Source organism: Ambystoma mexicanum, chromosome 12 (genome assembly GCF_040938575.1).
Source record: "Ambystoma mexicanum isolate Mex_15411 chromosome 12, UKY_AmexF1_1, whole genome shotgun sequence".
NCBI classification, from domain to species: domain Eukaryota; kingdom Metazoa; phylum Chordata; class Amphibia; order Caudata; family Ambystomatidae; genus Ambystoma; species Ambystoma mexicanum.
Genome location: NC_090936.1, coordinates 852,685,880 through 852,701,716, shown reverse-complemented (window position 1 = coordinate 852,701,716; position 15,837 = coordinate 852,685,880). Strand labels below are relative to the sequence as shown.

The 15,837-nt window shown below is 46.2% G+C and overlaps 1 protein-coding gene across 4 annotated transcripts in view; it reads left to right on the top strand.

The window, feature by feature from the left end:
• CEP290 (centrosomal protein 290) overlaps window positions 1-15,837 on the top strand; it is a 3,224,991-nt gene that overhangs the window by 2,595,720 nt on the left and 613,434 nt on the right. For 3 of the 4 annotated variants that reach the window (XM_069629331.1, XM_069629333.1, XM_069629334.1), the window contains one exon: window positions 9,794-9,928. The exons of the other annotated variant lie outside the window; for it this stretch is intronic. In XM_069629331.1, coding sequence (XP_069485432.1) covers window positions 9,794-9,928 — 135 coding nt within the window. The remainder of the gene's footprint in view (window positions 1-9,793; window positions 9,929-15,837) is intronic. 4 annotated transcript variants of the gene reach the window in all.

Below are 15,837 nucleotides of genomic sequence, written 5' to 3'. Positions count from 1 at the left end.
TGACAGTTATGACAGTTCGGTCTTAATAAAGATACGCGTACCCGTGGGAAGAAATGTTACCGGAGAAAAAACACATTTAGCACCTGGGTTACCACGAGAGAGTTGGGGGCAAAAATCATAGGCAATAATTTTGTCAAGGCAGACAGAATGAGAGGACTCTAATCAAAAGATAAAATTCAATAGGCCTGCGCCACTGTCAAATGGAACAGGGTTCCTGTTGTCGAGGATCACACAGGCAGATGGTTCACGATTCAAGGTTGCCAGGAGTACTTGGATATTGTCAACAGAGGAAGCAAAAGTTATAAGAGGGAAGAAAGACAAGGGCAAGCCTTGGATGAGGAGAAAAGGGGTTAACCCTAGTTCCTTGAAGCTGGACACAGTAGCTTATTCTTTGAAGAAGCTGGTGCCACAGCAGTTGTTCCTGGTAGTTTCTCACAGACTCACGGTTCCTGGGACTTCAGTCATGGAGACAAGAAGGACGACGTCTGGAGTGATCTGCACTACCCAGGGATGATGCCAGCAGCAGCGACGGTGAATAAAAGGAGAGGCTCTTCAGATGGCTATTCAGACCACTACAGCAGTGTGCAGCGATTTCGACCACGAAGAGGATCCTCTGGCTGTGGAAGATGAGCTGGTTGACCTCACCAGGCTCAAGGGAAGAAGACTCCAGACTGGATCTTCTCTGGTCGTTGAAGGGTAGATAGCTTAGGACTGCAGCATGGCTTCACCGGGGCTCGGGGTTGCAGCAGCCGTAATCTTCTCCGCTTCTCTTCGTTTCCTTGCAGTTCCAGTGGCGACTCTGACTTCCAGGCCAAGAGTCCTGCCTTTTATGCGAAAAATCCCCCATTCACACAGCCTGGCTGTCAATCACCCAGCAGGGGGGTTGTCCGGCCCGGACAACCACCTCAGCCAATTATGGCAAAGCGCGACTTGGGTTTCCTAGGATACCCTGTGCAGGAGGTGACTACACCCCTCCCTCACATATGCCCACCTAGACACCCAGGTGCCAAGAGGAGGGCTTCTTCGCAGAAGCCTGCCAAAAGACAGTGAACAAAGAAGGCAAACCTGGTTTGCCTCGCAAAGTAAAACACAAGAAGGATTTTAACAAAAAGAAATGGCGAATAAACCCGACCGGAGCCAAAAGAAAGATTATTTGGTCAAGCAGGTTTAGGTTCGAGTCTAATATAATAGCCTGGAACAATACCACGTTCATATAGTATAATTGCGGTAGAAAAGTTAGAGTAGATACCACTGCCACCAGCCAAGTCTAAATGTTAAGAGAAAAACAAAGCTCAGAGAGGCACAGACAAAAAGGGATAGGAACTAATCCTTTCCAGTACTCCATGTAAAATGGGGTGTACTGGGTCTGTAGTTTTAAAGTGACTATATAAAGTTAATGGCAACTTTACCTGTTTCTGGGGGACAGTAGTCAGCCCCAGAAAAATGGAGTCAGAGGGAAGCCTCAAAGAACATCCTGTGTTACTGCACTGAAGGTGCTGTGTAACACACATAAAAGTGGGTCTCATGGAGTGGTGTGCTCCAGAGCCCAAGATCACACAAACAGTAGAAATACACATGGCAAAACACATTTAAGTGTGGGAAAAAGGCTCACACTCTTACCAAGTGGAAAAAAATAAACTGCAGAAATCCAGCAAAGCTGCTGAGGGACTCACTAGGTGAGGGAAATTAGCCATAGAATGAGAATTCTCCCTAACACCGCACTACTCATATCAGGCACAGATACTTTTTTATCCACTGGATACCTATCCTCATTATCGCGTGAGCGTGGAATTAAAGGGGTTAACAAGCCAATGGATAGTCAAACCTGTTTATCCAATTCGCCCATAACCTCGGGTCCTATTTTGGATAAGTCGTTCAGGGAGTTGTTATTAGAGATTGAAGTATTTGGTGATCATGAGTCTGGCAATTGTGCTGGGTCAATTTCTACCCCCTCACGGCTTTCCATTGATTCCTTATCAATAATTCTTTGTCCAACGATAGAGGTGGAGGTAGATGCTTTGTTGGATATATCAGTTAAAGGTGAGTGTATCTGTGCGGTGTGTAAATTGAGTGTGCCAAGGGCTCGTACTGCTAGGTCATTGTTACTAGTTATAGCAACTATAGCAGTAGGAACACATTGCACATGCTCAGGAATTTCCATACAGCTGATGGCGTTTCCTAAATTGGGGTCTAGGTCCAAAGCCTTTATGCCAGAGTAGGTGTTATTACCTGGACACACCAAGAGATTGATGTTCATTTTATTGGGGTGTGTTAGATCAGCACAACGCCCACTCCGCAGTCCCCTTGCCATAGTCTTAGGCAAGTCAAGCCCCGCCACAAAGAACCTAGCGCTCCGCTCAGTCAAGGTAGTCAGTACACTAAACTACAATCGGTGCTCCAGAATATACGTGTGAGGAAATAAAATATCAAATATCCTACCTCACACCCTAATATCCAAACAGCACACTTGCACACACTTGGAATGCACGCACGGAATGCGCGTTTACACTACAAGTAGGGCTTTCTGGGTACACAGAGAGCAGGGTTTCGCCACGCCAAGGATCTAAGGGATGAAACAGAATGCAAGCGTAAGTTACGCTAATGACGCTTGCTTTGTGGGTGGGTGATTCAGCTGTATTAGACACAATAGCCCAGCCCACACATAGTTCAGCCTAGAATGCAGCACAACAATAGTCCCTCCAAATATTTACTTAGGGCTTTGCAGTCAATGAATGCAAGTCCTTAACAGCGTTTCGCCTGTGAGGCAAGGACTGCTCTTCCTCTTGTCCTTACAGCCTCTCTGCGAAAATATTCATCCAATTCTGGTCAAAAGTCTGTGGTCCCCAGCCAAACAGCACACTTGCACACACTTGGAATGCACGTACTGCTGTGTATTCGTTATTCGCAAGCATGTAAATCCATGCCAGAACCCATGCTGGAGAAGGTTTAAGTTACTTAACTGTAACTATTGTTCTCCAGCATGGGTCTCGCATGGATTCGCATGCGAACCCTCCCTCTGGCCCCTCTGCGGCACTTCTTGGCCATACTGCCACTTTACGTGCTCACCAAATCTGAAGATGGCTGCCGAGGCTGGGTTTAGGGAGAGGAATGTCATTAGAAGGGGGCAGTCTGACCCAGAGGACAGTGAATAGTTTAGAGGAGAAATATAGTGTTTTTTTTTTAACAAACTTTTCTTTAATCAGTTGGAGCAAGGAAGACAAGGAATGCAAAGCATCTGGATCATAAGATAGAAATGATGGCATTCAACTTAAATTTAAATTACATCATCCTGTGTGCGCTGATTGGATAGACAATGTACCAAAAAGAAAGCAAACTGTCCCCCCAAAATCCCTCTATATCCCTCTTCTTCTAAGGAGATAAATGCTACTCAGTTTCACCCGGATGTTAGAAGAGTTTCGCCAGGCAGGGTTTAAACGTCAACGCTGGATATTCACGATCATAGTCCAGCACGGGGCCCCAGATGGCTTGGAATTGGTGGACCTCTCCTTCCCTTGAGGCCGTAAACTTTTCTGCCACCAAAATGTCCCATACTTTAATGCACCATAGGGACAGCTCCAGCCCTTCTACGGCTTTCCAGTGGTGGGCAATTGTAAAGCGCGCCGCCAACACCAAATGTGTTAGTAACTTCGCCCGCACCCCAGATTTAGGCTATGTCTCCTCACTTGGGGCCCCCAAGAGAGGAGTTTCGGGACACAACGGAAGTTTGTTTCCAGTGATAGCTTCTATGATTGATTGTCACAATGCTGTCCCAGAAGGAATGAATCAGTGGACAATCCCACCACATGTGGTAGTATGGGCCAAGTACTCCACACTTACGCCAACAGGAGGGAGATATTGCAGCCTGGTAGTGGGGTATCTGTGCCAGAGGATAGTACCAACGAAATAAGAATTTTAAGGCACATTCATTGTTAGTCACACATCTAGAAGAGGAGTGGCCCCAGGCCCAAATATCTAACCATGGTTGATCCTCCAGCCGGTTGCCCAGATCCGCCTCGAAGCGGCTCATGTAGGCCGGGCGAGATGCCAGCAAGTCCTCCCTCAGGAGTTTGTATATCTTGGAGAGCCTGCCCGTCCCCAGATTCTCTGTTGCTGTTAACTCAATCGGACTAGAGTTTGCGTAGCCTTTTGCTTTGTCTCAGGGTGCGTAATCCAATGGCGTAACTGCACATATGAGAACCTGTCTGCATCCGAGAGTTGAAACGTTTTTTTGCAGTTCTCAAATGAGTATGGCTGACCTACTTTAAATAGCTGGCTAGAGTTTGAAGGCTGCCCGCTTCCAGCTCCCAAAGGCTTCCATCTGCATGCCCGGTGAGAAGGCAGGATTGCCAAAAATTGGGGATAGTGGGCCCAAGCCTCTGGAAATCTTTTTCATCTCAAAGCCTCATCCTATGACTTCACGGTGACCTTTGTTGATGAGAGCAAGTTCTGCCATTGCTTTCGTGTAGCGTGGGGGATAAAGGGTAAAAAACATAGGGGGAGCGAGAGTTTGGATTGTTCCATCTCAGCCCATTTCAGTGGGGGCATGCGGGGCATCCAGGTTATCAGGTGTGATATTTGTGTCACCTCTGCATATTTAGGCAGGTCAGGCACACCCAACCGGGAACCACCCATTATGACTCTTTTAGGGATCCTTGAATTTTTACCCCGCCAGATAAAACTCAGAACTTTATGTTGAAGGCGATCAAATACGTTGTTTGGGATTTCCACTGGGAGGGATGAGCATAGATGGAGGAGGCTGGGAAGTAAGTTCATTTTCACAGCCGTGATTCGACCCATTAATGACATTTCTTGGTTTGCCCATTTTACTAGATCCTTTTCTAATGTTTTGATGAGGGGGGAAAGTTAGCCGCGAAAAGATATTTTGGGGAAGTCGTGAGCTGAACCCCCAGGTATTCAACGGAATTGGTATCCCAACAGAGTGGACAGAGGGATTGAAAAGAGGAGACATCCTGTGGGGATAGCCCCACTCTCAATGCTACCGACTGCCCATAATTTATTTTGAATCCCGCTACTTGCCCAAAAGCTTAGAGTTCTTGAAGGGCTGCTTGTATGGCGGGCCGAATATTAGAAATAGAGAGTAATACATCATCAGCGTATAGAGATACGTTTTGGGGGGAGACCCTTGAACCATAACTCCTTCGATTGCTATGTTTCATACGTATGCGTTGTGCCAACGGTTCCATGATTAAGGCGATCAAAAGAGGGGGTGAACGTTCCCGGTTAACCTGGTGTAGAGTATTCGGAGAGGAATAGTTAGCCGAGATCATCTTCCTATACCATGGTCCTAAAACGAAAAGCCTCTAGGTTTAAGTGCTTAAAGGACCAGTCCACCTTTTCAAATGCCTTGGTGGCATCCAAGGGTAGAAGAGCTAATTTCCCTTGTACCATAGTGGTTGTTTCTATCAAATTCAGGGCTCTCCTTATGTTATCCCCTGTTTTTCTTCCCAAGTGAAAACCTGTTGGATCTGCATTGATCAACGTTTGGAGGAATCGGGCCAAGCAGTTCTCCAATACTTTCGAATATATGTTTGCAGCAGTATTAAACAAAGAGATTGGCTGATAGGAGGCGCAGTCTCAGGTCCTTACCTGGTTTTAATAGTAATATCGTAGTAGAGGTTTGCATGGAGGGAGTCGCCCTACATCCCTCTCTGAAGGAGTTAGAGAGCTGTCAGAGGCGGGAGCAGTTGGCTACTAAAACGTTTATAACATTTTGGTGAGAATCCATCGAGACCCGGTGCTCCGGACTTTAGGGCTTTAATTATAACCCCCTCCTGTGAATTGGGGCCTCCAATGCCTCTATGTCCTCCCAGGACAGGTGTGGCAAAGACGCTTCTTCTAAATGCCATTTTTGGGCTGCGCTTGATCTACTCAGAGCTGACCTTGTTTCTAGCAGGTGGGCTTTCGCTAATTGTAATTTAATCTGTTCCCCCTATTGAGTCTCCCCTTGTTGATCTTTAAGGCCTATGATTGTTTTCCGTTTTCTGGATTGGGACAGTTTTCTCGCTAGGAGTCTGTTGGCTTTATTGCCCTTCGCATAGTATCCCTGTTTAGTAGTCAGCAGAGATTGGGCGTATCTTCGGCATATAGGGCCTCTAATTTATTTCGGGCTATACACAGGACTTGGTGGCATTTAGGGTTCGCCCCTTGTATTCCCCCTCAATTTTCGAGATTTCTTGTTCAAGTTGGGCTCTGGTCTGGTTTTTCCATGTGTGATAGGCCGATGTGTGAGCAATTAAGACACTCCGGGGGACTGCTTTCATAGCGTCCCATGTCGTAGATGGGGACGTTAATTCTGTGGGGTTCGCCTGAAAATAATTTTGGATTGCTTTCGCTACCTCATCCCTCAGGCCATAACATTTAACATTGGATCATGCAGATGCCATTGCGGTCTGGGAGACAGGGCTGGATCCCAAGCTGCAAGAGGACCGGGGCATGATCTGAGAGAACCCTGGGGGCGAGGACCACCTTATCAATAAATGGCATACGCTTAGATGATACCAGGATCAGATCTATACAGGAGGAGAAGCTATGAACCTGTGAGAAAAAGGTGAAGTCCCGCTCTTCTGGATATAGAATTCTCCAAGCGTCCACCACATCCAAGGCTTTGAAAAAGTGAAGAATACTTGGGGCGATTTTTTTAAATCTTTGGAGGAGGGAGTATGTATTTTGTCTTTGTTGGGGTCAGGGACACCATAAAGGTCACCACCAATCACTATCTGGCCCTCTAAAACGGGAAGGAGAGATGATTCTAGTTCCTGCAGGAAGTTTTATTGCCCTTCGTTAGGGGCATAGACCATGATTCATTAATATAGTTTCCCCAGGAGCTTACCTTTTACTCCAATGTATCGGCCTACAGGGTCTCAATGGTGTTTAACTCTTCAAACTGGATGCCCTTTGCCATCGGAATTGCTGGCCCCCCTGTTTTTGTCCCTCCAGAGGCCAGGATTTGGTTGGGGAAGTCTCTACTCCGAAGGCGAGTGTAGTCCACCGGAAGGAGGTGAGTATCCTGCAGAAAAATTACTGATCCCTCTAAATCTTTCAACCACCTCAGGATCGATTTCCGTTTTACTGGAGAGGTCAAACCATTCACATTTAGCATAACAAAACTCAAGTTGAAGTGAGGTACTGCCGGGCTATCGACTTCCATGGCGGGTTGGGGGAGGGGGGGACTAGGTGAATTTCAGACGGCATCTAGGACATAGAAATATCTGAAATCCCGTTAAAACCAAGGTTTTAACTGAGTAAACAAATAATCACCAATAATAGTCCCAACAATATACTCCAAAACCTAAGGTTGCCAAAAACGTGAGGCAAAACTCCCCAGGGAACTTCAGGTGTCATCCCCCTTGAGGTCAGGCGTAGGCAGCATGAAACCCATCTTGAGCCTGCATTGCTCTGCACTTCCTCAGTGCCAATTGCCTAAACTGCGGAAATCGGCGAGAAAATAAGAGATCCTTAGCTGCAACATTTCTTTGGCTCAGGAGTGTGGCAGAGATTTCCCTGGGTTGTGGCCTTTCTGGACTCTTGACCAGGCGGAACGTCATGCTTTTGGTTGAAGGCCCTCAACTCCCTCGGGAGTGTCAGACGGAGAGGCACTGCCCCTTGTCTGGGTAGGTTGAGTTTGCGACCCCCTCTGCATCCTCCAGGCATGATATCGTCCGGGACACCCCCTTGAATGTTTACTGCACAGAGGTGGGAAATAGCCAGCAGAACCTGATCTTTAGGTCCCGTAAGAAGAGAGTTAATGTCCGCAGAGCTCAGCGTTTTTGTATTGTAGCAGTCGCCAGTGCCTGAAAAATCTGTAGGGGGGAGCAATGGAAACTTGGTTTGTCCCGGCTGCGACCCACCGCCAGGATCTCCTGCTTCGTTGTATAAAAGTGGACTCTGGTAATTACATCCGGCGGGTATTCCGAAGCAATCCCCCTGCCGGTACGCAGTCTGAGTGTGGTCCAACAAGAGCAGTGGTTTGTTGATATGTGGCAGGAGAGATTGAAAAAAGTTCCCTACATGCTCTCAGGTCTTCATCAGAGACAGATGGAGGCACTCCTCTAATCCGTAGATTATTTCTATGAGCCCTGTTCTCTGTGTCCTCTTATTGGTTTTCCAGAATCTCATTCCTGTCCTCCAGGGCTCGAATTTTCCATTGAATCTCCTGCATGGTTCTTGCGTGGTCTAGAGCTTGGTCCTCCACCCCCAGTCTTTGTTCGATCTCCACCACCTTCTGGCCGGTGCGCTCTAATTTGGTGGAGATTTCAGCCATGCAACTGCGGAATTCAGTTTTGATGTCGAGCATAAACGATTGAATGTCGTCCTTGGTGGCTAGTTGCCCAGATGGTCCTGCCGGAGCTTGAGGCAGAGATTGTGCCAGCTCCAATTTATTTCCTTTCTCTGCCGGTAACAACATAGAGGAAATGTCCACTTTTTTTTAGTCTTGGGATGTTTAGACCTGTTGGCAGCTGAGGACGGGGAGGGATCTCTCCCACAAGGAGTCACCCTTGCCCTTGCTCTGTTGCGGTTATCCGCTTGGATTGCCCTCTCTCGTGTGTCTCTGGGGATTGGGGTCTGTCCAGACACCACAAAGACCTGTGAGTGATTGGTTGCAGAGCTACACACAGCGTGCAGCGTGCTTCGTTGAGGGACAGTGGTTCCAAGAAAGAGCCCTTAAGTAGATTCCATGGAGTTATCCACCGCAGAGGAGCCCAGTGTATAGTGGTATCGGGGGGAGATGGGCGTCGTCCCCTACATCAGCAGGGAAGTAGTGCCAAGAAAGAGCCCTTAGGAGGATCCCATGGAGTTATCCACCCCAGAGGAGCCCATTGTATAATGTTATACGGGGGCGATGGGCACAGTTCCCTGCACCAGTGGGTCGGGAGCCAGTGAAGTCCAGCTGTCATTGTCCCTTGATGGGGGGACATAAGGGGGGAGGTAGATAATGCCCCTCCAAACTTCAACAGATCAGGTAAACTCCCCTACCTCAAGCGCCGTCGGTCCTTCCCGTGAGAGAGAGGGTATGTGTCCCTTATCTAATGCTGCTGCCTCACCGTAGTCCGGTCCGGTGATGGAGCGGATGATCAGGTAATCCTGCACTCGATGTTTCACATGCGTCTCCCCCTCCGGTCAACATTCAGACTGACTTGTGGTCGTTACACTATGTGAGACCTCGCTGGGCTCCGTGAAGGAAGCCGGGGCGCCATCTTAGAAATTTGCGATCCCGCCGCAGGGCCACAGCCCTCTGATTGTTCCGGCCCCGGGGTTGCTCCTTTCCCCAAACGCTGCAGAATCATGACGTACTCATTCCGTCTGCATTTCTGGGGGTCCGCACTGCCACAGCCAGTTGGAAGTGCCTTATGTTCCCCTTTAACAACGAGCTTCACACAGAGGCCATTAGCAAAGCATCTGCATCGACGGGGCTGCTGGCCACGCCCCTGAGAAATACCACTTTAAATTGAAAGTGAAACTGTTTTTTCTTTCACTGAGGATTCCCGCCCTGACGGGAAATATTCATGAGCATCCATGCCAGACCCATGCTGGCGAACAATAGTTACAGGTAAGTAACCCGTGCCAACCAAGGTGAGAGGGTCATAATCCATTCGGCCTCCGTGGTTAGGAAGGGGGTGTGGATATTCCCCCTCCGAGCCTGACGCAGTGATAGCAACACCACTAATTGCCAGATCCTGGTTGCTTCTCAATTTAGTCATCCATTGTTAGCGTCTTTAAATGTAAACATCATTGCTCCACCTATTATGCTATTTTTGTGTGTGTTCTTATTTAGACCTCTGGAATTGGATCTGACGACCAGCCTGCTAGGGAACAGGAACTTCAAAAAGAAAACCTGAGGTTGTCATCAGAAATTGTTGAGATACATTTTCAGCTGGAGCAGGCCAATAAGGATTTGCCAAGACTGAAGGTACTATAGTATTTTCTATTTAAAGACAATTGCTATTTAGAAAAATAGAAGTTAATGCTTCGTGATATTGTAGATTCATACCAGAACCTGTGGCAAATAATATGACTGGTAAAGATTGTGGGTGGGGCACCCATGGGTTGCTCAGCTTTAGAAATCAGTGTATCCTGTGTCATTTTGAAAATATATTCTGGCTTTTTTGTCCATTCTCTCTGGTTCAGTCATATGTGGTGATTGTATTTTACTCACATTTCCATTTACTGTTCGTTTTAAGAGTAGGAAACTGCACCCCATATTCCAAAAGCAGTCAGATTTGCAGGTGAAGGCAGCATTAGTTTGGGCTGTTTCTTGAATGCTATCAGAACATCTTTTTACTTTTTTAAATAATCTCTTCTATATCTGGAAACCTTTTACATAGTTTTGGTCCTGTATGGTGGAGATACTCAAGAGATTCACTGGTTTTAAAAAGAATTGCTGGAATTGATGTGCCTCAAGTATAATTCGTTCCACTCACGCATTCTATAATCTTTGCTTTGTTAGAAAACATTCATTTTTTCATGCACTTTGCATTGCCCCTAAGTTCTAAAATGTAAGTTTTACAATATTTGTTTCTATGGTGCATTGCATTTATGCATGTTGTTCGATAAGCAGGTTTCTCTCTGTTGCTCCATGACATCCCCCTGTTCTGCCTTACCCGCTATCGTCCAATTCATGGCTTCTCACCCTGCAGTCGTGCATTTTCTTATAGCGTGTGCACTTTTCCCGTTTCCCCACTGTTTAACCATGCTGACCCTTCTTCAACCTTGTCCTTAAACCATGTGTCCTTCTGCCCTTTTTAGTTCTGGTACATAGAAGGCATAATCTATCTAATGAGCCTAAAGTATAAATTCAGTTTTTTAGGGATAGCACAAGATGGCTTTAGGAGAAGCAGATTGCATGTGGAGGCACACACAGATACTTAAATTGCACTCCCAGCAAATCCACACCCATAGCTAATGCGATAGCACTGGGACCCCCCTACTCACTCTCCTTCTATTTTCCTCCAATCTCTACCCCAAAAAATCTATTGAGGGATTGTTTACCCTCTTGCCAATCATCATTCAATCAGAGTATCAACAAGCTTGTTTTTCAGAACACGCACTAGCCCTCAAGCTTTGTCAGCAGCCTGAAATGTTGCTGACTATTGCAGGTCTGTTAAGAGGTGCCTCTTTGGCATGATGGAGGGGAGACGAAAGTATGACTTACAGATGTATTTGTGCATTGCAAAATAATTATGAAATCAGTTTAACACAAACTTTGAACCAGGTCTACCATCCCTCCTTGCCACCCCCGGACAATCAGGGTAGATCTGTGTCTTGCTAGAGGATGAAAAAACAAGCATTGACGAAGGCAATAGTTTTGGCACTGTATAAGCATGTGCAGGTATTACCATCATATGCTCAGCTACTCGCACCTTTTGTCAGGTATTGGCCACGTATGTGGAAGTACTTGCATCATCACCATTTCAAACCTACAGGTGCACAAACCATTGGCAAGAAATGCCCAGGTACTCCCAATATTGGGGTGTGTGTAGTGTCTGTGTGTAGTATGGGTGTGCCTGGTGGACAGCATGTGTGTGCAGTGTGTGTGGGTGTGTGCATGCCTTGCATTTGGGCTGTATGTGGACATTGTGTGAATGAGCAGTGTGTATTTGTGTGCACTTTGTGTGTGAGGGCAGTACATATTGGGGAGATGTGTGTGTGGTGTGTTGTGCCAATTCGGCCAGTGTGCCTGGGTGTGGGAGCAATGTGCGTGGTGGGGCAGTGTGTGTTTGAGGCAGTGTGTATGTGGGGAGCAGTGTTTGTGTATGTGGAGAGGCGCAGTACTTATGGAACCGTGTTTGTGTGTGTGTGTGTGGGTGGGTGGAGCAATGTGGTGTATGTGGGGGGTAGGTCATGTGTGTGTTGGGGTACACTGTGTGTATGCAAGTAGAATTGGTTGTATTCTCATATTGTACGAGTCAAAACCTTTTACATGTGTAGTATTTGTAAGCAGGAATTCATAGTTCAGTTCAAATAGTTTACTTCAACAAAATTGTCATAAAAGCATACATCGCTAAAAGACAACACATGAAATTACATTGTGATACAAAGTTAAAATAGTCAGTTAGCAAGGGATCTCGGATAACATTTATAAGCGTAAACACCAATCTGAGAAAGTTACAGGTATACAAATACAGCCGAGGTATCAGTTGAATTTAGGCACGTCTTCATAGCCTCCTCTGTGGTTCTACAACCACGATTACGAAAAATAGGTCTAAGAAAACGCTTCCTCAGTGGCAGCGAAACTGGGCATAATAGTAAAAAGAAAAATGTAAATCCTCTGTGACACTGTTACACAGAGGACACATCGGCGATACAGCGTTCTGACAGCTATGTTTCAGTGAGGCTATTGGTTAAATACCTAGAGGAAATTTTAGATACAGTGCTCTTTTGTATTTTGCGAGTTTCACAGTTTAGATACTCCTTGTTAGGCGGAATTATATGCAGTGCCCTTTGCGAACACCACACACAATTAAGACTACAAGTGACAGTACAATTTCACCTTTGGTATAAGCCTGTACTACACAGTTAAAGTGGTAGCAGTAGCGGAGCAGCCAGACTTATCTCAAGAGTAAGTGAGCAGTATCAAATAGTTACAAAAAGGACAGCAATTACTATGATTCAGGCAAACACTGACTCAAGGTTTTCAAGTAAAAGAATATACATTTATTTCACTCTTCAGTTGTATAACATTACATTATATAAGCAGTCTAAAAATCACACCCTTAATACACCACACAACCCCCAATAAGTTCCAGACAAGTTAAGCTCACAAAATGAAGTGGGAGCAAAATGGCACTCCAGCAATTACAAAAGGGAGGGAAAAACAAAGTTAACTGAAATTGAATCACACCAACAGGTAAGTACTCGGGGCAATCGAACAAGAGGAACTAGAATGATAAAACCAGATAGAAAAGGCTTAGGGCCAAAGTCAATAGGTCAAAAGTCTTTTGCTCAAGATAATACAGTTCAGGGTAGTTTGCGGTAAATTTTGTGGCACGGTTTCCGGATGAGGTTGGTTGGTAGAAAAGGTAGTTAAAAGAGAAGCGAAGGACAAGCCCTCAGATTGGAGAAAGATTTCAAACACTTTTACCGCAGCTGAATGAAACGAACAACCGGATTTGCACAGTACCTTAAAACGGAGAGTGAGCTGTAGCTGAGGCAGACTTTCCTGGTAGTTCCTGCAGGCTCACGGTTCCTGAAGCGACTGTCAGACTTATCAGAAGTAGGAAGACTGGAGGGTCCTGCACTACCCAGGGAAGAAACCAGCAGCAGAGCAAAGCAACAAATAAAAGGTGCGCTCCTTAAAACCCAAGCAGGGTCCGGCCTTCCTCGCTATCCGGCCCGCTTTAGCTCTGTACAGCGAATTCGACCAGAGGAGTCGTCCTGGCTTGCAGTTTGGGCAAACTGGTTGGTCCCACCAGCTCAAGGGAAGAAGTTTCCTGGAGGATCTTCTCTGTTGTCGGATTCTGAAGATTTGGACCTGCAGAAGGGCTTCACCGGGCCGTTCAGTCGTTGTAGGGATCCTCTTGCGTCAGTTCCTCGTTGGTTCTTTCGTTCCAGTGGCGACTCTGCTGTTCCAGTCCCAGAGACCTGCTTTTTATGCAGTTTTCCCCCATTCATACAGGCTGGCTGTCAATCACACAGCACGGTGACTGTCCTGGCAAGGACAGTCACCCAGCCAATCAAACAGGAGTACGACTTGGGTTACTAAGGGAACCCATGGCAGGGATTCTAAAACCCCTCCCTCACATCCTGCCTACCCAGACTCTCAGGTGCCTAAAGGAGGGCTTCTGTGTGGAAGCCCGCGAAAAGGCGATGAACAAAGGGACCAAACCTGGTTTGGCGCGCAGAGAAAAACACGAGAAAGACATTTACAAAAAGAAATGCTGAATAAACCCAACCGGAACCGTAATAAAACATATATGTTCAAGCAGGTTTATGTTTGAGGCTACTATGATAGCCTAAAACAATACCATGGTTATTTAAGATAACCGCGGTATCAAAAATAGGGTAGATACCACTGCCACCAGCCAAGTTTTGATGTAAAGGGAGAGAAACAATGCTCCAAGAGGCACAGACAAAAAGGGATAATATTTAACCCTTTCTAATACTCCATGTAAGATGGGGTGTACTGGGTCTGTGGTAAAATTGACTAAATAAAGTTAATGGCAACTTTATCTTTTCTGGGGGACAGTAGTCAGCCCCAGAAAATGGAATCGGTGGGAAGTCTAAAAGACAACCCTGTGTCACTGCACTGAAGGTGCTGTGTAACACACATGGAAGAATATGGTGCCATGGAGTAGGTGAGGCTCCAGTGCCCAAGATCACACACAAAGTAGAAATACACATAGCAAAACACATGTAAGAGTGGGGAAAAAAAGGCTCACAGTCTTACCAGGTGAAAAAAATAAATCCTAGAAATCTAGCAAAGCTGCTGAGGGACTCGGTAGGTAAGGGAAATTAACCATTTATGAGAATTCTTCCTAACACTTCTCACATCCTGCCTTAGTTTGATGCTAATATAACATGCCAAAGGCGCTGAGCCAAAGGTTTTCTTGAGAACATCACACTGTGCTTTAGCAAGAGCAGCTTCTTTAACAATTCCCCTTTGACTTTGAGGTGATTCCATTAGGGTTGCTCCAGTATGAGCCAAGATCCAGTTCCCTCAAACAATCTTTTTTTTACATATTTTTATTGACGTTTTGGATATAACATTACATCCGAGAATCTCCCTTAACCCACCCTCCCTCACCCACCACGCTCTGGAAGGATCTGCGCTCATGTCCAATGTTCCAAATCTATCAATATTGCTCTATTTGAACATGTCCAGCAGTCTTATTTTATGAGGGCACCATTGTTCCATATAGTCACTCTGTAAATAGTCTAGTACCGAACCCCAGTCCGTTCTGAATTTCTGGCGCTCCCTTGAATTTTATATGTGATGCATTCCATCGTTGTGTCCACACTCTTTGTATCCAGTCTACCATCATAGGAGGAGACTTCTGCTTCCACCTTTCCGCTATTGCCAACCATGCAGCTATAAGGAGGCCCATAAAATTGCGTCTCTGTGTCTTTGTTAGGCGTTTCTCTCGAGGGACCCACAGCCCACACATCCATACCCCTTCCACCAGTCCCTCTGTACTCCCAAACATAGTTTGCATTTGTGATTTTATCTCGCCCCAGAACTGTTGGATGGCGGGCAATCCCACCAGATAGGTCTCCAATCCCCCTCAGCCCCGCATTCCCTCCAGCATTTATTTGGGGATGAATTGTACATCTTAATCTTTGACATGCACGGCCCACATCAGTGATGTACGCCCTTGCTGTGCCAAAACATCAATTGGAGCATCTCTATATTTAGCAAGTTTGGAATTTGACCAAAGGCGCACCCAGTAAAAAACTGGCTGGATCCAGCAGCTGGGTACTATCCCCTGCATGCCAGTCTCTAACAGCATTGGCACTGTCGGGGTGCTTGCAGGCAACCCAAAAACATTTTTCAGGAATTTATTTTCTACCACTGAATTCATACGAAATATCTAGGAAACTGGTTTACAGACCTTCCCTGCTACTTACCTTCTCCAGTGCCTTGTGGGGAGAGCATGCGTGATAGAGATCAAAACAGCTCATAGCTGTATATATCGGTCCTTGATCTATACAGTCCCCAGACATACACAAGAAATAACGGCCTATCAGTCCACAGAAATGCCCAACCAAACAAACCCAGCTCCACAAATGTAATCAACTAAAATACACAAATTATTTAAAAAAAAAAAGAACAACCGAGGCTGCACCTGCCAGTGCTGTCTTCCAGAGATGGATGGAGTTGTG